Source organism: Oncorhynchus gorbuscha, linkage group LG17 (assembly GCF_021184085.1).
Source record: "Oncorhynchus gorbuscha isolate QuinsamMale2020 ecotype Even-year linkage group LG17, OgorEven_v1.0, whole genome shotgun sequence".
Taxonomy (NCBI): Eukaryota; Metazoa; Chordata; class Actinopteri; order Salmoniformes; family Salmonidae; genus Oncorhynchus; species Oncorhynchus gorbuscha.
Window position 1 is genome coordinate 31,076,608 of NC_060189.1, and position 25,053 is coordinate 31,101,660.

At 39.6% G+C, this 25,053-nt stretch overlaps 1 protein-coding gene across 2 annotated transcripts in view; it reads right to left on the reverse strand.

The window, feature by feature from the left end:
• LOC124001967 (uncharacterized protein C14orf132-like) overlaps positions 1-24,442 on the reverse strand; it is a 47,829-nt gene extending 23,387 nt beyond the window's left edge. Inside the window, exons 1-2 of one of the 2 annotated variants that reach the window (XM_046309157.1) lie at positions 24,343-24,442; positions 24,164-24,217 (exon numbers count right to left, since the gene is read on the reverse strand). In XM_046309157.1, the coding sequence (XP_046165113.1) occupies positions 24,164-24,190 (27 nt within the window). In that variant the 5' untranslated portion in view covers positions 24,191-24,217; positions 24,343-24,442. Of the gene's footprint in view, positions 1-24,163 lie in introns of both variants that reach the window. The other variant, XM_046309156.1, reaches the window with a different exon arrangement.
• Positions 24,443-25,053: the final 611 nt, after the last annotated feature.

The window sequence follows — 25,053 nt, forward strand, 5'->3', positions numbered from 1 at the left end:
TTAGATAGCAAATGTTCAGTTTTTCCTGAAAGATTATTTGTGCAGGAGAAATCGCTCCGTTTTCTGCGTCATGTTTGGCTACCAAAAAAAACAGACAATTCAGTCATCATAACGCCAAACTTTTTTCCAAATTAACTCCATAATATCGACTGAAACATGGTAAACGTTGTTTAGAATCAATCCTCAAGGTGTTTTTCACATATCTCTTCATGATATATCGTTCGTGGAAGTCTCCTCTCTCCTGTCAATCACTGGATGACTGTGTGCACCTTGTAGATTACGCAGAAATTTCAACAAAGGACACCGGGCGGACACCTGGTAAATGTAGTCTCTTATGGCCAATCTTCCAATGAAATGCCTACAAATACGTCACAATGCTGCAGACACCTTGGAGAAACGATAGAAAGGGCAGGCTCATTCCTGGCGCATTCACAGCCATATAAGGACACATTGGCAAACAGAGCCTCAAAAATCCTGCTCATTTCCTGTTTGAAGTTTCATCTTGGTTTCGCCTATAGCATCAGTTCTGGGGCACTCACAGATAATATCTTTGCAGTTTTGGAAACGTCAGAGTGTTTTCATTCCAAAACTGTCAATTATATGCATAGTCGAGCATCTTTTTGCTCCACGCAAGATCTCACCCCGTGGGGTCAAAATGATCACAAGAACGTTGAGCAAAAATCCCAGAACCACGCGGGGGGGACCTAGTGAATGACCTGCAGAGAGCTGGGACCAAAGTAACAAAGCCTACCATCAGTAACACACTACGCTGCCAGGGACTCAAATCCTGCAGTGCCAGACGTGTCCCCCTGCTTAAGCCAGTACATGTCCAGGCCCGTCTGAAGTTTGCTAGAGAGCATTTGGATGATCCAGAAGAAGATTGGGAGAATGTCATATGGTCAGATGAAACCAAAATATAACTTTTTGGTAAAAACTCAACTCGTCGTGTTTGGAGGACAAAGAATGCTGAGTTGCATCCAAAGAACACCATACCTACTGTGAAGCATGGGGGTGGAAACATCATGCTTTAGGGCTGTTTTTCTGCAAAGGGACCAGCACGACTGATCCGTGTAAAGGAAAGAATGAATGGGGCCATGTATTGTGAGATTTTGAGTGAAAACCTCCTTCCATCAGCATGGGCATTGAAGATGAAACGTGGCTGGGTCTTTCAGCATGACAATGATCCAAAACACAGCCCGGGCAACGAAGGAGTGGCTTCGTAAGAAGCATTTTAAGGTCCTGGAGTGGCCTAGCCAGTCTCCAGATCTTCAACCCCATTAGAGCTGAAAATCCGTGTTGCCCAGCAACAGCCCCAAAACATCACTTCTCTAGAGGAGATCTGTATGGAGGAATGGGTCAAAATACCAGCGACAGTGTGTGAAAACCTTGTGAAGACTTACAGAAAACGTTTGACCTCTGTCATTGCCAACAAAGGGTATATAACAAAGTATTGAGATAAACTTTTGCTATTGACCAAATACTTCCACCATAATTTGCAAATAAATTCATTAAAAATCCTACAATGTGATTTTCTGGATTTTTTTTTTTGTCTGTCATAGTTGAAGTGTTACAAACAAACAGTTGATTGCAAGGAAACCAAACATGACTGGATAAAGCAGGGGTGTCAAACTCAAATACCCAGTGGGCCAAAATGTAAAACCTGAACAAAGTCACGGGCCAACATTGAACAAATTAACCTTTTAATATGGACCCAAACAAGTTTTGCTTTAACATTGAATATGGAACAAGCATCGCTTATTACCATACAATATATAATTTAATAGTGGAGACATGCAAAATCGAATTTCAAATGAAAAAACACATCAATGGCATTCATTTATTAAATAAATAAAATTTAAATAAAAATTGTATGCCTCTTTTCTATTTGCAGCCTTCTGATTTAAATACCAAAATAAACTTTTTCCACTGGCTAATAATTTTACAAATAAAATGATAATAAATCAATCAACCATTCAAGCCCATGCCTTGTAGCAAGAAAAAGTGCATAAAGAAAACGTTAATTATTGCACACTGGTCTAATCTGATGTGCCCAAGCCAGAAACCTGGCATCTCTTCGTGGATGCTAGTTCATCAATGTCTGGGCTCAAGCTCTGAGCTGAAGAAATCCTCAGTATCGAACGAAGATGTTCATCAGTCAGACGTCTCCTGTGAGTTGTTTTGGTCATCTTCATCGAGGAGAAAAGTTGCTCGCATAGATAAGTGCTGCCGAACATGGAGAGCATCTGAGCAGCTTGGGTGCGGAGCTGAGGCATTGTGTCAGGGATGAACCGTGGAAACTGTGCGGCGCCCACAGCATCATACTTTGACTTCAGCGTGTCGTTGCACTGGAGTTCAATCAGCTCCATTTGGATGTTGGTTGGTGCCTTTTCCACATCAACTGCGAAGGGATTACTAAGCAGTTCAAACTTGCATTTCTGGGCATCGAAGTCGGCAAATCGCCGGCTAAACTCAGCGGCGAGAACACTGAGTTTTTCAGCAAACTGTGTGGCAAACGCATGGGAACACGGCGGTAGAGATCTGCGCTTTTATGGATTGGCAGCAGGGAAAATGGCAAGGGTTTCCTTGCAGCATCTGATTCTCCCACAGGCACAGTTTAGTTTTGAAGGCCCTCACGGCAGCGTACATGTCTGTGATGATGCGCCCCCGCCCCTGAAGCTGCAGGTTCAGCGCATCGAGATGGCTCGAGATGTCACAGAGAAAGGCCAGCTCACACAGGAACTTTTGCTCCCGGAGCTCTGCTGTATCCTTCCCTTTGGTTTCCAGGAATTGACATATTTCCTCACGCAGCTCGAAACATCTGTTCAGTACTTTTCCTCTGCTTAGCCATCTCACCTCTGTGTGATACGGCACGTCTGCGTATTCCGAACCACACTCCTCCAGAAAAGATTTAAACTGGCGGTGATTTAGACCTTTGGCTCTTATAAAGTTAACTACCTGTGTTACTGTGGTCATAACATGTTCCATCTTTAGGGCTTTGGCACACAGTGCTTCCTGATGTATGATGCGGTGGTAAACAGTTAGCTCACCTGCACAGTTCTCTTCCCGCATCTTCTCCCGAACCATGCCCACCAGTCCACTCTTTTTACCGCACATCGCTGACGCATCATCTGTCGTTAATCCAACGAGTTTATCCCACGGCAGCTTTATTTCAGTTACACATTTGGAAACCTCCTCAAAGATTTCCTTTCCTGTGGTTGTGCCATGCATTGATTTGAATCCTAATAGCTCCTCCGTAACACACAGATTTGAGTCCACTCCACGGATGAAGACTGACAGCTGAGCAGTATCAGAAGCGTCGCAGCTCTCATCCACAGCGAGGGAGAACGCAACAAAATCTTTTCCCTTTTCCATCAGCTGGTCATACAGATTGGTGGCAAGATCACATGTGCGATCAGCTACTGTGTTCCTGCTCAGGCTCACGTTTGAAAATGCTTGTTTTTTCTCTGGGCATACGAGGTCACAAACCTTCATCATGCACTTTTTCATGAACTCTCCCTCATTAAAGGGCCGGGCTGATTTTGCGATCTCTGCTGCCACTATATAACTAGCCTTTACAGCAGCCTCGCTTTGTGATGTGGCTTTTTTAAACATATTCTGTTGTGAAACCAAACTTCTTTTCATCTCCTCTACTTTCTGGCTCCTTTGAGTCATGTCCAGGTCCTTGTATTTGTCATGGTGTTTCGTTTCATAGTGTCGTCTAATGTTGTACTCCTTACTTACAGCCACGTTGACTCCACAAACAAGACAAACAGGTTTGTCTTTTACATATGTAAACAGATATTCTGCCTCCCACTTGTCCAGAAAGCTCTTGTTTTCTGCCTTTCTTTTCGCCATTTTTGGAAAGGGTTAGCTCGTTGACAGTTGTAGCGTCTATGTTGCTATGACTACTGTCACAGAGGAGAGAGCGTTTCTGGGTCCTGTCCTGATTGGCGCGCGAAAACAGCAGAGCATTATGGGATTCGTAGTATTAGTGGTGAATGCGCTGTATAATACCGGCGGGCCAGCACTAGTAGTAATTTGGTATTGTCTCTCGGGCCAAATATAATTACCCCGCGGGCCAAATTTGGCCCACGGGCCAGAGTTTGACACCCATGGGATAAAGTCAGGGAAAGCCTGTCTATTTTACGTAGGATGTTACGTCGAAAATTGAATGACACGAAATTCAACGAGATAAGCGTTCACAAACTGTTTCGTGTTAGGCTATAAAAAATGGATTTAACCCGAACAAAAGACCATTCATTGTATAACAATGAGCCTTGGGATTGCAACCAGAGCAAGATCTTCAAATGTAAACGATTTATTTCAATGCAATCTGTGATTTTGTTATGCAAGTGCTGGTTGAATAAGTAGTTTGATATGGGGATCTGTGCTCAGATAATCTCAGCGTATTCCTTCACAATAAATCATTTTTTAAATATGACAACGCAGTTGGATTAGCAAGATTATAGGCTTTTGAAGCATGTGAGACACTTGTATTTTCAGGAATGTTTTATGACTATTTGTGGCGAACACCGTATGTTGTCGAATTCAAACCCTTATCCGGGATGGGTAGTTCAGAGAGGTTAACCTGTTGATCCTACCCCCTACTTTTTCGAACATTCTGTTAAAAATCGCGCAACATTTCAGCGCCCTGCTACTCATGCCAGGAATATAGTATATGCATATGATTAGTATGTGTGGATAGAAAACACTCAGATGTTTCTAAAACTGGTTAAATCACGGCTGTGACTATAAAAGACGTGCGTTTCATCGAAAAGCGCAGGAAAATCTGATCACTGAAAACTGTAAAATATATCATTGCGCCACTTGAATGTATTGTTGAATAGAAACCACATTACCTGGAGCCGAGGTTGCAATACCTACAGCTTCCACACGATGTCAACAGTCTTGTCATTTGCCTAGGATTTGTTTCTTGGTCAAACAAACAAGAGACAGCCCATTTCTTCCGGTCTCCAACAGGATATATTGGTTGAGATTTATCCGGACATTATTTCAAGACGTAGAGCTATAGAATATACATCGCCCCGTGATCAATTGATTGATTATTAACTTTTACTAATACCTAAAGTTGCATTACAAAAGTATTTCGAAGTGTTTTGTGAAAGTTTATTGTCGATTTTTTAATTTAAAAAAATTACGTTGCGTTATAAAACACTGGTTTTTTCCTTGATCACACAGTCTTCATAGATCAATATCTAGGCTATATATGGACTGATTTAATCGAAAAAAAGACCCAATAGTGATGTTTATGGGACATCTAGGAGTGCCAACAAAGAAGATCGTCAAAGGTAATGAATGTTTTATATTTTATTTCTGCATTTTGTGTAGCGCCGACTATGCTAATTATTTTGTTTACGTCCCCTGCGGGTCTTTAGGGGTGTTGCATGCTATCAGATAATAACTTCTCATGCTTTCGCCGAAAAGCATTTTAAAAATCTGACTTGTTGGCTGGATTCACAGCGAGTGTAGCTTTAATTCAGTACCCTGCATGTGTGTTTTAATGAACGTTTGAGTTTTAACGAGTGCTATTAGCATTTAGCGTAGCGCATTTGCATTTCCAGATGTCTAGATGGGACGCCTGTGTGTCGGGTGGAGGTAAGAGGTTAAGTGGATTCATTAAGATGGAGAATAGTATGTTCATTACCGGAGATAAATAATGAAGTGCGAGCCCTCATCCACGCGCGCAACAATACTACAGTCGAAATGGGAGCCACCTAAAAAACTCCAAATACTAGCTCATTTTTCAAAAAACAAGCCTGAAACTCTTTCTAAAGACTGTTGACATCTAGTGGAAGCCCTAGGAACTACAATCTGGGAGGTATTCCTTGGATTTTCTCATAGACAGCCATTTCAATGAGTGGTGACCTAAAAAAAAAGAATCCAGATGGATTGTCCTTGGGTTTTCACCTGCCATATCAGTTCTGTTATACTCACAGACATTATTTGAACAGTTTCAGAAACATTAGCGTGTTTTCTATCCGATACTATCCAATTATATGCATATCCTAGCTTCTGGGCCTGAGTAACAGGCAGTTTACTTTGGGCACCTCAGTCATCCAAACTTCCAAATACTGCCCCCTATCCCTAAGAAGTTTTAATTAAGGAACACATTTGGAGGGATTTTTGACCATTCCTCTATGCAGATCCTTTCACGATTCTTCACATTCTTGGGTTTGCGCTTACCAACTGCCCTCTTCCACTCAGCCCACAGGTTTTTGATTGGATTGAGGTCCGGCGACTGAGATTGCCATGGCAGAACATTGATTTTGTTGTCACAGCCATTTCTGTGTGGATTTTGAGGTATATTTTGGGTCATTGTCTTGTTGGAAGGTCCACCTACGGCCAAGTTCCAGCCTTCTGGCAGAGACAACCAGATTGTCAGACAAAATTGCCTGATACTTGGTGGAATTCATTTTGCAAATCAATCTTAACCTTTCTAGCGCGGAACCCGTCGACAACATTCCGCCGTAAAGGCAGCTCGCGAAATTAAAAATATTAAATACAGCAAATGAAAGATAAACATCTTGTTAATCTTCCCATCGTGTCCGATTTCAAATTCTTACAGCTAAAGCACAACATATGATTATGTTAGTTCAGACCCAAGTCGAAAAAACACACAGCCATTTTCCCAGCCAAATATAGGAGTCACAAAAAGCAGAAATATAGATAAAATGAATCACTAACCTTTGATGATCTTCATCGGATGACACTCATAGGACATCATGTTACACAATACATGTATGTTTTGTTCGATAATGTGCATATTTATATCCAAAACTCTCAATTTACATTGGCACCTTACGTGCAGTAATGTTTTGATTACAAAACATCCGGTGATTTTGCAGAAATACTCATAATAAACATTGATAAAAGATACTAGTGTTATTCACAGAATTAAAGATATACTTCTCCTTAATGCAACCTCTGTGTCAGATTTCAAAAAAACTTTACGGAAAAAGCATAATCTGAGAACGGCGCTCAGAACCCAAAACAGCCAGAGTAATATCCGCCATTTTGGAATCAACAAAGTTAGAAACAACACCATAAATATTCACTTACCTTTGATGATCTTTATCAGAAGGCACTCCCAGGAATCCCAGTTTGACAATAAATGACTGATTTGTTCCATAAAGTTCCATAATTTATGTCCAAGTAGACACTTGTTGTTAGCGTGTTCAGCCCAGTAATCCATCTTCATGAGGCGCAGATACTTCATCCAGACAAAAACTTGAAAAGTTCTGTTACAGTCCTTCAGAAACATGTCAAACGATGTATGGAATCAATCGTTAGGATGTTTTTAACATCTGTTGTAACGAGCCATGAACCGGGAGGTCCGTGGGGCGACGCACAATTGGCCTGGCGTCGTCCGGGTTAGGGAGGGTTTGGCCGGTAGGGATATATTGTCTCATCGCGCACCAGCGACTCCTGTGGCGGGCCGGGCACAGTGCGCGCTAACCAAGGTTGCCAGGTGCAGTTGGATGCGCGCTGTGTTAAGAAGCAGTTTGGGTTTTGTATCGGAGGACACATGACTTTCAACCTTCGTCTCTCCCGAGCCCGTACGGGAGTTGTAGATAGTAGCTACTAAAGAAACAATTGGATACCACGAATTTGGGGAGAAAAAGGGGTCAAATAAATAAATAAATAAAATAAAACATCAATAATGTTCCAACCAGAGAATTCCTTTGTCTTTAGAAAAAGCACTGGAACGAGAAGTAACTCTGTCGGGAGCGTATGTCATGAGACAAAGGCTCTCTGCCAGACCACTGACTCAAAGAGGTCTCATGAGCCCCTCCTTTATAGTAGAATCCTCAAACCAGTTTCTAAAGACGGTTGACATCTAGCGGAAGCCGTAGGAAGTGCAACCTCATCCATATCTCAATGTGTATTCGGTAGGCCAAGCTTTGAAAAACTACAAACCTCAGATGTCCCACTTCCTGGTTGGACTTTTCCCAGGTCTTCACCTGCCATATAAGTTCTGTTATACTCACAGACATCATTCAAACAATTTTAGAAACTTCAGTATTTTCTATCCAATTCTAATAATAATGTGCATATATTAGCATCTGGAACAGAGTAGGAGGCAGTTCACTCTGGGCACACTATTCATCCAAATGTGAAAATGCTGCCCCCTATCCCAAAAAGGTTAACCAGTGCCCCTTGAACTGTGGAATTAAAACAGGCCCAAAAACATCACTGACCCCCCTCCATATTTCAACATGGGTATGAGGTGCCTCTCCTAGTATGCATCTCTGTTTCGACGCCAAACATGCTGATGCTGTATCTGACCAAAATGTAACATTTTGGTCTCATCTGACCAGAACACCTTCTCCAAGTCATAATTTAAATCATGTTTGGCAAACTCCAAGCACTTGCATCTGTATCTCTATAATTATATTGTTTATATTTGTTTAGCATTGTTTGTGCATTGCTAGTAATTTTGGAGCCTACTGTATCTATCTAATAGAACTCAGAGGGTTTTCTTTAATGGAAGCTTCTCTAATGTCAAACATGTAAAGTGTGGTGTACCGCAGGGCAGCTCTCTATTCTTTTCTATTTTTTACAAATGACCTGCCACTAGCATTAAACAAAGCATGTGTGTCCATGTATGCTGATGATTCAACCATATACAAAATCAGCAATCACAGTTAATGAAGTCACTGAAACCCTTAACAAAGAGTTGCAGTCTTTTTTGGAATGGTTGGGCAGCAATAAACTGGTCCTGAACATTTCTAAAACTAAGGGCGTTGTATTTGGTACAAATGATTCACTAAGTTCTAGACCTCATCTGAATCTGGTAATGAATGGTGTGGCTGTTGAACCAGTTGAACCAGCTGTCATTGTCAAAACATATAGATTCAATGGTTGTAAAATTGGGGAGAAGTCGGTCAGTAATGAAGAAATGCTCAGATTATTTGACACCAGACTCCACAAAGCAAGTCCTGCAGGCTCTAGTTTTATCTTATCTATTATTTTCCAGTCATATGGTCAAGTGCTGCAAAGAAAGACCTAGTTATGCTGTAGCTGGTCCAGAACAGAGCGGCACATCTTGCTCTTCATTGTAATCAGTGGGCTAATATTAATACTATACATGCCAGTCTCTCTTTTGGCTAAGAGTTGAGGAAAGACTCCTTGTATAGTCAACTTACACACAGCACTGACACACACACTTACCCAACCAGATATGCCACCAGGAGTCTTTTCACAGTTCCCAGGTCCAGAACAAATTCAAGGAAACATACAGTATTATACAGAGCCATGAGTGCATGGAACTCCCTTCCATCTTTTATATAGCGCAAGTAAACGGCAAACCTGGTTTAAAAAAGAACAATAAAGCAACACCTCACGTCACAACTCTTCTCCCCATGTGACCTACTTGTTGTGTGTATGTATTGACATGTATGTGTAACTAATAGATGCACATACACACACTACATGTTATTGTTTTTAAATGGATGTCAAAGTCTTTTGTCTGTAATGTAGTTTTTGTTATACGCTGGACCACAGTAAGACTTGCTGTCACCCTTGACATTGACTAATGGGGATCCTTATAAATCAAATCAAATACTCTACTGGCATATCAAAGTTCCAGTGGAATTGAGGTAACCCTATTTGACAGGTCTCCATAAATAGATGATGTTCACTGCAGGGGTTGAGAAGAGGCCGACCTCTTTACAGCATTGCTTCCTCAATGTTTACTGGTGCTTGATGTTTCTGCCCTTAGAGGCGAGAACACAGAACATAACATAGAACACATCAAGGTGGGTCCTGACTGAATCGCAATGGATCCTGGGTGATTGTATCGGTCTTTGCGAGTCAATGGGCCGTAGCCATGGGCAACCACTGCAGGTCATAAAACGTGGGAGTATCGAGCAGCCTGAGGTTTAACCCATTTCCTGACAGACTGCAAAATCTTTATCGTCCTTGCATTGTATCAATCGACCCTCCTATATATTTGGATGCTCATTCCCATGGATGAATAATGCATTCATATTAATATTCTACTTCACACCTATTGTTTTTATTTATTTTTTGCTGCACCTTCAACTCTTCATTGATACTTTTTAGAGTAACATTTTACTGTGTAATGGAACATAGGTCATCCACAGCAGACTTAGTGTTGTGAGGATTTCTCCACTTCTTTCAAGGATGTTTTTGCTTCCTTCAGCTCTGCTTTCACTGACCTCTGCTGTACCTGCTTTTCCCTGTAACGTCGGTGCACAATAAATACTGTATATGGTATACTGTACTTTGATACTGATCAATAAACACTGAATAGCTAAAGTGAAGTGGGTATTGTATGAGAGAAACATAATGCTCAAATCCTGGCAACGGAGCTAACTATATTCTTTGTCGTGAAATATCCCCAATTTCAACAATAACCTTGACGATTCAATAAAACCAGCATTTCAGAATTAGTGAGCAAACCCCTTTCCTCCCTCCACCATAAATTTACAGAGTGAAGCAGATCTGTGAACGCGACCTTGGAACTATTCAGAGACACTTAGCCTAAAGCTGTAGAGAGAAAAGTTAGTTTGGTATTCCTAACTAACCCTGTTCTATCTGAACAAATGAGGTGGGAACATAAAATTGTTTACTGTTTGTAATATTAAACATTCATGAAAATACAAGTGTCTTACATCGTTTAAAAGCTTAAATTCTTGTTAATCCAGCCGCTTTGTCAGATTTCAAAAAGGCTTTACGGCGAAAGCATACCATGCGATTATCTGTTTTAAAACGCAACGTCATTTTTTTTTTTTTTTTAAGTTGACAAACTTTCACAAAACACTTCGAAATACTTTTGTAATCCAACTTTAGGTATTAATAAACGTTAATAATCTATCAAATTGATCACAGGGCGATTTGTATTCAATAGCTCCACGTCTTAAAATCATGGTCGGAAATTTCTCTGCCAAAACATCCTGTCGGAGACCGGAAGCAATGGGCTCTCTCTTACTCGTTTGACCAAGAAACAAAGCCCAGGCAATTGACAAGACTGGCAACATCGTCTGGAAGCTGTAGGACTTGCAATCTCAGCCCCATGTAATTTGCTTTCCCATAGACAATACATGCAAGTGGCGGATTTATATTTTTTCCAGATTTTGGTGATCAGTTTTTCTTCCACTTTTCGTTGAAACACACGTTCTGCATAGCTTCTCATTCTTCTTTGTCCACTCACAGCCCAATGTACCGGTGATGATTGCAGTGTGAAGTTGGAAGCCAATACTTTGTTCTGGTATTGTTGTTTTTACTGAAGTTCTGAAAGCAAACCCTTTGGTGCATGCCTATGATTGAAATAGAGGGCTTCTTCTAGAGCAGTGGTCACCTATCGGCGATCGCGATCGACTGGCCGATTTCCAAGGCATTCGTAGTCAATCACCAAACATTTCTGTTCCAAATTGTTTTTTGGTTTAGCGCTGTTGGCGGTAGGTGCACTTGATTTAGCAGCTCTAGCGCCGGGAAGGCAAAGTGTTCCCATTTTGAACCATTTCATGTGTCTGAAGGTAGAACTATATCCGGCAGGCCCAGGGAGCAAATCTAGTGCACCTTATAGGCCGAACGCTGGCAAATCAGATAGCTCAGATCACTGTGTCTGCACAGTTTCTTCAAGCCATAGGCTGTAAAATGAAGCCTCAAGTGCACAACAAAGTTTATACTGTGAGATTTCAAAACTTTTAAAACCATGACTAGAGAGAGACTCAATGAATACAGCAAATAGGTGCTGTTTTTAAAAGTAAGTTCATGTTTAAGTTGTTATTCAGCAGTGTCGACACTTTGCTTAACACTTTTATAAGCCATAACATGTGTGCTCCCTACTTCCACACACACTACAACCAGCACTGCAGCTGTAATGAATGAGTATAGAAAAGTGTTTTGATAAGCTTGCTGATTGTGTCTTTTGTAATATTAAGGTATATTTCACTTTCTCTGGTCATAGAAGTAACAACAATGAATTGGTGCATGAGGCAGAAAAAATGCCGTGTGACTTGAGTTTCTCCATCAGTTGGAAGAGAGGCAGCCACACCTCGGCTTCCTCCCTCCCCATCAGTCCAGTAAAATAAAAGAATAACAAATTATTATGCTCACTCAGCGGTGCCTCACAAGTAACACAACAAATGATCTATTGCCAGCATGATCATATACAATTTAAAAATATATATAATTTCTAAATTTCAGGGCAATTCAAGCATAGCCAATATGCAGCGATAATGTATTGCGCCTATAGCCTACTGCACAAACCTCATTGCTACAGAACTATTTTTAATAGGTTAATGTTGCATAGGATGTTTTTTTTAAGTCATGTTTTTAAAAAGCGATTTGGACTCAGTATTTGGTATCTGAAAGCCTGTTTTATTTCCACTCAGTTTGAATATAGCTAGGCCACAGTCTAGACTTGTGGTGTGGCTTATCTCCTTCTTTTACTCAATCTGTCATTGAGTAAATAAGTCACTTCCTGTGGCTGAGGCAAACTGATGGAACATGTTGTCCGTCCTACACTCCTAGAACTATAAAGGCTTTTTTGGATTTCCCTGAAGGAGATCCCTAGGTAGAACCGAAGAACCAAAGAGACAGCCCTAAACGAACCATTTATGAACCCTTTTTTTCTGCAAGCGTAGTCTATAAATCTACTTCTCACATAGCACCGCTGTGTTGATCAAATAAATAAGACCCACCTTTGTTTAGTCATTTTTATTGTAATGCTAACTGACACAAAACATGTTGTGCCTTCAACACAACTCATTCTATGATGCAGAAACTATGTAAATACTGTCAATTAGAACACTTTATTATCGAAATCATTTTGAATGCCACATACTGTGTATACAGTGTGAGCTGATGTTCTTCACTTCAGCTGAAATATCACAATAAATGACAGAAGGCTATTTTATTTCCACCTAAATATTTATATGGATTTATTAGGGACACAGTTATTATCCAAAGCGTATCTTTGTAGACATATGCCTCCACTAAATACCCAATTTAGTACCAACACTCTACTTTCACTTTCTTCTCTCCCTAGCTGAGCAGGTCTGGGCCTATGAGCCTCAGCTGGCACAACTCACTCATCTTATCTATCTAGGTTGGATTTCATTAACATTCACATCTTTCTCATATATTGTATTGCTTCCATCTGTTTCACTGTTCTGCCCTCCAGCTATTTATAAGAGTAGTTCTGCTAACAATGCATTACCTTATATGTTTTTCATCGTGCCTTTAAGCGTTTGGGGGACTAGGTCTTGTGAAAATGTTGTTTTCATCCTTGGCTGGAGCTCTCTCTGGCACAGTGAAGGCTCCTCAGAGGAGGAAGGGGAGTACCATCTTACTCAGTGAATTGAATACAAATTTAAATAGTGAAACATGAAAAGAAGTTTGGATAAAACTATGCCAAATATTTTCACATAGTACTTTCTTGGGTAGCACAATGGTGTAGCCCGGAGGACAGATATTTTTCGACCTCCTCTGGGTACATTGACCAAGAAGACTCATGGTTCTCACCCTTACCATAGACTTACACAGTAATTTTGACGACTTCCAGAAGACTTATCAGAGCTCTTGCAATATGAACTAATATCTTGTCCACCCAATCGAAGGATCAGAGTATTAATTTAGTACTGAAAGCATAAGTTACAGCTAGCTAGCACTGCAGTGCATAACATGTGGTTAGTAGTTGACTCAGAGAGAAAAATCATATAGTTCAACAATTTTGAACAAACTTTAAAGTATCAGTACCTCAAACTTTAAAGTATCAGCAGTGAGATTGAATGATATAAATACAGTTGAAGTCGGAAGTTTACATACACTTAGGTTGGAGTCATTAAAACTAGTTTTTCAACCACTCCACAAATTTCTTGTTAACAAACTATAGTTTTGGCAAGTCGGTTAGGACATCGACTTTGTGCATGACACAAGTAATTTTTCCAACAATTGTTACCAGACGGATTATTTAACTTAGAATTCACTGTATCACAATTCCAGTGGGTCAGAAGTTTACATACATATGCCTTTCAACAGCTTGGAAAATTCCAGAAAATGATGTCATGGCTTTAGAAGCTTTTGATAGGTTAATTGACATCATTTGAGTCAATTGGAGGTGTGCCTGTGGATGTATTTCAAGGCCTACCATCAAACTCAATGCCTCTTTGCTTGACATCATGGGAAAATCAAAAGAAATCAGCCAAGACTTGAGAAAATGTTGTCTGGTTCATCCTTGGGAGCAGTTTCCAAATGCCTGAAGATACCACATTCATCTGTACAAACAATAGTACGCAACTATAAACACCATTTGACCACGCAGCCATCGTACCGCTCAGGAAGGAGATGTGTTCTGTCTCCTAGAGATGTACTTTGGTGCGAAAGGTGCAAATCAATCCCAGAACAACCACAAAGGACCTTGTGAAGATGCTGGAGGAAACAGGTACAAAAGTATATATATCCACAGTAAAACAAGTCCTATTTTGATATAACCTGAAAGGCCGCTCAGCAAGGAAGAAGCCACTGCTCCAAAACCACCATAAAAAAGTCAGACTACGGTTTGCAACTGCACATGGGGACAAAGATCATACTTTTTTGAGAATTGTCCTCTGGTCTGATAAAACAAAAATAGAACTGTTTGGCCATATTGACCATTGTTATGTTTGGAGGAACAAGGGGGAGGCTTGCAAGCTGAAGAACACCATCCCAACCGTGAAGCATGGGGGTGGCAGCATCATGTTGTGGGGGTGCTTTGCTGCATGAGGGACTGGTGCACTTCACAAAATAGATGACATCATGAGGAAGGACAATTATGTGGATATTGTTGTGTCTTTACTATCATTAAATGAAGACTTTTGGTTTTTATCAAAGATTCTCTGTAATTAGTATTACGTGATTAAATTGATTAAACATGTAACTAATTAACTAGGAAGTCAGGGCACCAAGGAAAATATTCAGATTACAAAGTTAGAATTTCCTAATATAACTTTTCAGATATTTTATATCTGATCAATTAGTCTTCGAATTAATGAATGATTTACTTTACCTCATGTCATTCCAAACGTCGTAAATTGTTGGTTATCTGCACGAACCCAGTCTTCAGTATGAGTCATCCATACATCAATTGTCTTAAATAATTTATTTACTAACTAAGTAATTCAATCACAGAAGTGCACACAAACAAACAAAGTAAATATGGTTACAAGAAATGATAGGGAATGTGACCTAGTGGGCTAAACTGGCATGGTGGCTTGTTCAACAAAAGGGAATTGGGGGTCGACTGAGAAGTCACTACAGAGTTGATAATTATAACAATTGAAATACTAATCCCTTGCAAATGAACGCTCACTCATTCGGGAACAATTGCAATCAATATATATGTATATATTTACGCTCAGTGTCTCTTCTTGATCGCTGTTGAAATGTTTGGTTCTTTTGTAGAATTGTCCGTCTCTCTCTCTCTGTCTGTGATGGTTAGAGGGGATAGTTCAGAGCTACATTAATTAATGTTGTAGAATGGATGTTTTGGTGGTTGTCGTTCTTCGTGTTCAATGATACCGAATTCCTAGCTGCAGACTAGTAATTAATATCAAAGACTTGTTCTTATTCTGTCAGTATCGATAGTCTAAAAGTTTAACCACGTGGTATGGTTAAAAGATTCAGCAATGGTCTGTAACCTTTGTACTCTCGTAATAGAGAAAAACATGGTCTAGTGAGAACTTCTCAAAGTTGGGGTTTTATTCGGAATTGCAGAAAAGGTCCTGTCGAAGGATGCCCGACCCTAACTGGGCTCATGGGCGGTCCTCTGATTTAGTTAAACTCAAAGGGGAATTGGAATTTCCTTCATTAAACAGTCCAAAATCACATTACACAATTTTACAAACAGTATAACCCTCACTCATTCATCTTATACAACAATTAGATGTAAACCTCATATCGGAGGCTATTATATAAACAGCATTATGGTAATGTGGCCGCACCGTCTCCCATGAGCTTCACCAAACTGTAACAAACGGACCAGTTCAAAGCTGGATTCTTCACCGATCTTTTATACCTTCTCCGGAACATAAATGTTGTTCGGACCTCAAGTTCTGTGAGGTGGAAGAAATTCCTTTGTTCTCTATGAAAATTCACTCTGTCTCTATACTGTGTGGCCATGAGGCAGGGTCTTCCCTAGGAATTTACGACCTCTCTGACCACAGCAGCCTGGTTGTAAGAGACAGAGAGAGGGGGGTGGTGCTCGCTGTACCCAAAGAGGGCAACGTCTGGTTGTAGTCCAGGATCCAGTTACAGAGGGAGGTGTTTAATCTCAGGATCCTTAGTTTAGTGATGAGCTTTGTGGGCACTATAGTGTTGAACTCTGAAACAAGTAGGTATTACAGACTCGGTCAGGGAGAGGTTGAACATTTCAGTGAAGACACTTGCCAGTTGGTCCGTGCATACTTTGAGTACACATCCTGGTAATTCGTCTGGCCCTGCTGCTTTGTGAATGTTGACACAGTCATCCGGAACAGCTTGTGCTCTGATGCACGCTACAGTGTTCCTTGCCTGGAAACAAGCATAAAAGGAATGTAGCTCGTCTGGTAGGCTTGCGTCACTGGCTTTCCGCGGCTGGGTATCCCTTTGTAGTCCGTAATAGTTTTCAAGCCGTGTCACATCCGACAAGTGCCAGAGCCGGTGTAGTAGGATTCAATCTTAGTTCTGTATTGACGCTTTGCCTGTTTGATGGGTCGCCTGAGGGCATGGCAGGATTTCTTATTAGCGTCCGGATTAGTGTCCTGCTCCGTGAAAGCGGCAGCTCTAGCCTTTAGCTCGGTGCGGATGTTGTCTGTAGTCCAAGGCCTCCGGATTGGGATATGTACAGTATGTATGGTCACTGTGAGCACGATGTTGTCGATGCACTTATTGTTGAAGCCGGGGACTGAGGTGGTATACTCCTCAATGCCAATGGATGAATCCCAGAACATATTCCAGTCTGTGCTAGCAAAACAGTCCTGTAGCTTAGCATCCGCGTCATCTGACCACTTCTGTACTGAGCGAGTCACTGGTGCTTCCTGCTTTGGGTTTTGCTTGTAAGCAGAAATCAGGAGGATAGAATTATGGTCAGATTTGCCAAATGGAGGGTGAGGGAACGCTCTGTATGCGTCTCTGTGTGGAGTAAAGGTGGTATACAGTTTTTTTCCTCTGGTTGCACATGTGACATGCTGGTAGAAATGAGGTGAAACGGATTTAAGTTTGCCTGCATTAAAGTCCCCGGCCACTAGGAGCACTGCTTCTGGATGAGCATGTTTTTTTTGCTTATACAGCTCATTGAGTGCGGTCTCAGAGCCACCATCAGTTTGTGATGGTAAATAGACGGCTACAAATAATAGAGATGAGAACTCTCTTGGTAGATTTTGATTCGATTTGGATCTATTTTAGTCCCCATTTGGACTAATCTTCCAAGAGTCCTTAAAAATTAAAATACAATTTATAATGCAAACACACTTTCACATATAACACACTATTACAAACACATATAATATACTAGCATAATGACCCAAGAAATTCTCAATCTAAAAAAAATGGATTCTTCATCTACTATAGTCCCACAACATTTGTATATACTATATTTAAATTGTTTTAAAATAATGTTTAAATGTATATATTGAAAGGTTTCTAGTTTGCTCAGTTAATTTATTACATTTCTTTATTGCTATAAATCGAAATGTTATTTTGCCTATTTCTCTTTTCTGTCTGGATAACGCATAGATGGTGGACAATCTATTCCTAGTATTTACGGAATGTCTGTCTCTTACCAACTGAATACCGTTGTGAATAGAACTTGGCCGTTTTAAATTATGTATATTATAAAATAAAATAAGGCATGTTTTTTGCAATTATCTTGTCGATTGATGACCAACCAAGAACACTGCGCATGACTGCACCAGAAGAACCATTTCTCCACCTTAAAACAATCCTTGCTGCTTTATTCTGTGCATTCTGCAGCCTCCTAACTTCACTTGATGATGCATTTCCCCAGACCACCGAACAGTAGTTCACCTGACTCTCAATTAATGCTTGTGTTATTTGCTGAAGAATTTTTCCTGGTAAATATTTAGCTATCCTTCTGATTATGCATGCTGATATAATATATATTTTACATAGATTCGTTATTTGAGACGACCATGATAAGCAGTTGTCTAGCTGCACTCCCAATAGTTTGGTTTCTGCCACTTCTTCAATTTGAACTCCTCCCATACTTAATTGTATCCCATGCTGTTTTAGCCTTTTCCTAGTTGAACAGACCAACATACCTTTGGTTTTCTTGGTATTTAAAACAAGTTTGTTTTGGCAAACCCACTTCCTGATATTCTCCAAATCTCCTTGTAAAGCCTGCTACCGATTGTCTTGCTGCATAAATTGTAGTATCATCTGCAAATATAATAGCTTGAGTTTCAACCAAAACATAGGGGAGGTTGTTGGTATATATTAAGTAAAGAAGTGGCCCAAGGCAGCTGCCCTGTGGTATTCCACAGTTTAACACATCAGGGGAAGAAAATTAACCATTGATATAGGTGGACTGTTTCCTGTCAGTTAGATATGACTGCACCCAATTCAATGCTACCTCCTTAAAACCATAATGCGTTAATTTTGTCAAAATTATTCCATGATCCACTAAATCAAATGCTGTACTGAAATCTAAAAATAGTACACCTACAAATTTGCCATTATCCATAGCATTGAGCCACTGGTCAGTCATGTCAACCAATGCAGTGGTAGTGGAATGGTTTTTGCGATAAGCATGCTGATTGGCTGTAATCAGATCATTATTTTCCATGTACTCCCACATTTGTCTACTCACAATACCCTCCAATATCTTCAATATCTTACTGAGTGTAGGGAGTAGACTAATTGGTCGACTATTGGCAGGAGAAATGGGTTCTTTGCAGTCTTTCGGAATAGGACACAGTTTCGCATGCTTCCATACATTTGCAAACATCCCATTTTCCAGTGACCAATTAAATATGTATCTCAGTGGAACTGCAATCTGGGGAGCAGCACAGCGAAGCAAAAAATTGTCCATAACACCATAACCTGTAGATTTACCATCAGGTAATGACTTCAATAGGTTTAACACCTACTGACACCGTTTGTAGACTAAAAGAGCAGATCTTATTGCTCATAATATGATCATCAATCCATTGGACAATAGCTTGTTTGGAAGACTGTATGTCTACATTGTTGCTCAGTAATTTAATTTTCTGTGTAAAAAAAAAAATGCAAAATGATTGGCAACATCAACTGGTTTTGTTATTATTCTCCCGTCAAACTCCACACTAGATGGGCAAGATGAGATAGATGTACCAAGTAAGCCCTTAACTGTGTTCCATACCTTTTTAGAATCATTTTTACAATCAATAAAAGCATTGTTGTAAAATAACTTTTTTTCTTTTGGTTCAATTTAACTGCATAATTACTTAATGTTCTATAATTATGTTCATCAATTTCTAATTTTGACTTGGCTGCTAAGACTTTTGCCATATTTCTTTGAGAAAAAGCCTCACCCAGTTCATCATCAATCCATGGAGATGGACGGGCACCAACTGTACTCTTTCTTATAGGGGCATGATGGTCCATTACCTCCATGAGCAAATCAATAATACATTCTGTAGCGTGATTTAAATCATCCTCTAGATAAATCAGCTCCCAGGGTACAGCAGCCAAATAATTTAGAAATAACTCATGATTAAATGTTTTTAAATGTATTTTGACCACAATCCTAGGGCTGTTTATTTGGAAAAATTGGTGTTCATGGTTATGGTCACAATATTATGGTCTGTCCAGCCCACTGGCATTGATCTGGCTTTTAAGCATTGCAATGGTATATTACAGAAAATCAGATCAATGCATGTGTCTGAACGATGACCCAACTTATTAATTGAAGATCTTAACCATTTGTTTCAAACCACAGTTCTTAGCATTTCTCATCAATTTTGTTCTATTCAAATTATTGAGATCCTTCCAATTTATATTAAAATCACCCAAGATAAATACATCTCTGTTGCTATTTGTCGCCTGGTCAAACCCAGTACATAAGTCATCCAGATAGGACACCGTAGAGCTAGGAGGTCTATACACACATCCTACCAATACGGGTGCCTGGTGAGGCAGATGTACTTGAGCCCATAGTGCCTCTATTTGACCTACATTAAGGTCATCCCTCCTCTTAAAAGGTACAGTGGGGCAAAAAAAAGTATTTAGTCAGCCACCAATTGTGCCAGTTCCCCCACTTAAAAAGATGAGAGAGGCCTGTAATTTTCATCATAGGTACACTTCAACTATGACAGACAAAATGAGAAAAAAATCCATAAAATCACATTGTAGGATTTTTAATGAATTTATTTGCAAATTATGGTGGAAAATAAGTATTAGGTTGCCTGGGTTTCACTTTTGGTTTGTGGGTGTTTGTTTCCATGTGAGTGTTTGGGCCACACGGTACTGTTTCGTTTTGTTCACATCGTTTATTGTTCCAGTGTTCAGTTTGTTTATTAAAAAGACATTAACACTTATCATGCTGCACCTTGGTCCTCCTCTCTATCTCCAGATGACATCCGTTACAATATATATATATACATATAATTTAAAAAATAATGGCTGAGGCGGAATCAGTGGAAAAGTGTCAAATACATCAAACATGTAGTTTGATGCCATTCCATTAGCTCCGTTCCAGCCATTATTATGAGCTGTCCTCCCCTCAGCAGCCCCCATGGTCTAAAGCGTGTTAGAAAACGCTCCAAAATACTCCAAACTAACTCATATTTAATCAGAATCCCATTCTGAATATTGTCTCTGCAAAAATATTTTTTATATTCCACTGTCACCATAAATTCACAACTGCATTTTGCTGTTGTTGTCGTAAACACCATCATTCTCATGAATTGTGAAAATTAGAATAATCTTTCAGAGTTAGAGTACTACTGTATGCAGCTTTAACTAACTTACATGTTATGCATACAGTAGTAAAATGCCTGTGCTGTTCCATTGAACAGTGTCAATACCAGTGTAATTAAGTCAATCCGATCCATCAACGGAATGGCCCATAACCGGTTAAACTCTGAGTGGTTGTTTTGGAAATCAAAATAAAATCTTACTGCTGGCAATGTCATAAGAATCTCCCTGATTGCTAAAGTCATTTAAAGATGTCAGGCTTGAAAATCCGTTCAGCCATTTTGGCACAGTGACTCAATACCCAAACGAGAGGCAACTGGTTTCAAGTGGCTACGAGACATCATGTGATCTCCTACTGCTATCTAGTAGACAAAACAATGCACAAACTCTGCACTTAAAAATGGCTGTGTTCTTATGGAAATTTGTGCATGGTTAGAGCGCCACCATTAGGGAAAGGATCTTACTTTTTAAATGTTTTCAATCCTTTATACATTCAAATCTCTTATTTAATTGGGGAATTAAAATTAAATACACCTAGCTATGTCTAATTGACTAATGCGTCATAATGACAATTATACAATTATACCTTATATTACTTAACAGATGTTTGGGCATATCAGAGGAATTTTGTTCAGCTCACCGGTGTCCTTGGATTTTCTTTACCACTATTGTACCTAAATTCTATCCCACTTGGAGGAGTTGTTTTTATATCTAAGACAAATGTCGCTCCACCTAAGCAGATGAATGAAAACCGCCCTGATTAAATCTGAAAATTAGCAAGTGTTGTGGAGACCAATCTGAGCCTGTCCCACACCATTTTAGTAGTTTAGTACACTTCGAATGAAGCACTTTGAATGAGTTCATATAAGATCATTAGGCTACAAAAACATTTCTATTGCCTGACCCCGCAACAACATTTTGGTGCAACCAAATCATAGGCTTGTGCCACCAGCTGAAAACATTATGAAAAAGTTAGTATGGAGCCTGTGTGTACTGTCTCACATAGAATATAGAACATGTAAATTACAGGATCTGTATGCTTTATAGTCACGAAATAGTCATGTTACTAAATGAAATATGCCAAGGTGTTAGAAGTGAAAGTAATCCAAAAGTAATTGAAATTACTACTTCATTTTTCATGTAACTAAAGCAGTAATGGACTACATTTTTCAGATAATACACCCAACCCTCCCCACATGTCAGTAGCAATATACAGGTAACTGCCAAAATAAAGGAAACACTGACGTAAAAAGTTTCTTAAATAGGGTGTTAGGCCAACACGAGCCAGAACAGACTGAATACACCATAGATTAAACAAGTGTCTGGAACTCTATTGGAGGGATCCGACACCATTCTTCCATGAGAAATTCCATCATTTTGTGTTTTGTTGATGGTGGTGAAAAATGCGGTCTCAGGCACCGCTCAATAATCTCCCATAAATGAGAATGGTGTTAGGTTGAGATCAAGTGACTGAGAAGGCTATGGCATATGGTTTACATCGTTTTCATGATCATCAAACCATTCAGTGACCACTCATGCCCTGTGGATGCGGGCATTGTCATCCTATGGGGGCAAAGCCATCCCACATTTGGTTCCTTGGAAGTTGTGGAAAAATGTGTTTTTGGTTTCACTTTGGTTGTGGGAAGAAAGCCATACATTTCCTGACTGGTAAAACTGAATGTTTTTTTTAAACGTTCTGAGAACAGAAGTGAACATTTTGCCTGTTCTGGGAAATTTTAATCCTTACTTTTCATCGAGGTTCTGAGAACATTTTACTCTGTTTCCTTTAAAGTTTTTCTTGGAGGTGTTATTAACACTGAGGATGAAGCATAGGTTATTTTGAGTTTAAAAAAACTTCCTTAAAATGTTCACTGAATGTTTCAATAGCACTGCAAACTTATTTTGGGTTGACTTTTTATAAAACTCCAAGCACAGATAGGTCACCTGGAAATTAATTTCCTTAGGCATTAATCATGCAAATATATATATATATATATATATATATATATATGGCATCAGTGATATTCAAACCTATAATCGTATTTTCTTAATCCAAGGAATTAGTCCACTGCACCAACAGGATGGAGCTAGCATGCCATATTTTTTTTACACATACAAAGCTGTTAGTGGGCACAGCCAACACACTTCACAAGATAGAGGATAAAGTTTTGTTGACGCTGAACGTATATTTTCAAATTACATTCTTAGAACGTTCTCTGAACGTTACTAAAGTGTTTGTGGTTTTTAATGGAGTTTTCTTAACATTCTCTGAACAATTTGAGAACATGACTTTAAATAGAACCACGAAGGAAATGTTATGCTGAAGTACTGACATTACCAGAGAAGAACATTGTTTCTTAACATTCTTTGAACTATTCCCAATGTCAAACCAGTAGAAGAAAGATTTCTAGAACACTACCAAAATTGAAATGTAACCATGTTTGACATTTTTGAAAACGTTCTGTTAATGTAATGAAATGCCAAGAAAATAATGTTTTGTCAAGTTCCTTAAATGTGCTGAGAATGTTCCAAAGCCAAGAAACTATCCTACACCATTCCCAAAAAGTTTTGGGAAGGTTGTATGCAAAATTACCATAGGACAATCAGCTCTGACCAAGCTCTAAAAAACATATGGTTCTCAGAACGTTATGTGCTAGCTGGGATGTTAGCCAAAATAATGGCATGCCCTGCATTTTTATACATGATGATAAGCATAATGGAATGTTAGTTGCTTAATTAACTCTGGAACAACACCTGTGTTGAAGCATTTGCATTCAATATACTTTGTATCCTTCATTGACTAAAGTTTTTCCATCATTTTGTCATTTACCTGTAGTTGACAACATGCAAATACAGGTAGGCAGCCTACCCTTGTACTGGTCAATTTAACATGCGGTAAATTGAAACCGACATAAACAAGGATTTTCAACATGTATTCTAATAGGGGAGTATCTGTCAGAAGAACTAGCGTAATGTCCAAAAACCTTAGTATTTTAGAGATACTGTATAGCTTGCTCAAAAAGAGTGACATATCTATCCATCTTACCCTAACAGCTCTACAGATAAATAGAATAGCCTATAATTTGCAGAAAATCACGTCAACGTCTACAGTGTCCACCACTAAAAACAACAATGCCACGCCCTCACATTTTAGAAAATAAAGTTAAGTCAGGGTTCGCTTTGTAACCACTTGTTTGCTAAATAAACCACTTACTAACACAAACACAGCGCGTATTCTTACCTGTGCAGCTATAAATGAGAGATCCATACTGTTGCTCTAGTCAAGACAACCAACCTACGCACGCAAAAAGAAAAATTGTAGTTTATTTTATTCCCAAAAACAGCATTGGTCTACTTGTGACAAGCAGTCTTCAGGTTCAGTCTAATTTAATGTGAAAAACATGTCGAGCAATTACATACAAACGGCAATTTTCTAACGAGAGGTTGAGTAGTCTTCAGGTCCACATCTGCGCGAGCATAGAGCGGGAGAATGCGAAGTGAGCGTGGGAGACGAGAGAAGAAGCGGGCACGGTGAATGATGATGTACTGTGTTCATGAAGTCACATTATGGATGGAGGCGGGTGAACAACAAGCTCGCTATCCCTCTCTCTTTCTCTATTAGACTCCTACTTTTACCCAGTTAGAATCGAGTACCCTACTTCTTGCTTGAAAAATAATGTTAAGCTGTCAATCATGTCGGAATAGCCTAATTCTCAAATGTATGTTCCATATGTGGGTCCTGGCAGGCGTTTTACAGTGACAGACTAGGCTACCAAAGATAAGGACAGGTAATCAAGGAGCATGACTTGAATTTTATTTTTCAATATTCCCATGCTGTTCATATTACATTGATACAGAGAAGACCTGGCCTATACTCTCTGCCTACATGCTTGAGTCAAATGTAGACCACACAAACTTGGACGGTAGTTACTGTCACATTTATATTCATAAGAGCCTCCCCTGTATCTCCAAACAGTGGAGGCTCCTGAGAGGAGGAAGGGGAGGACCATCCACCTCAGTTAATTTAATAAAAAGTGAAACGTTAAAAAAGTTATCCTTTTTAGATTAAACAATACTAAATATATTCACGGCACCAAGTCATTTATTAAAACACTGTTTCAATTGCAAACT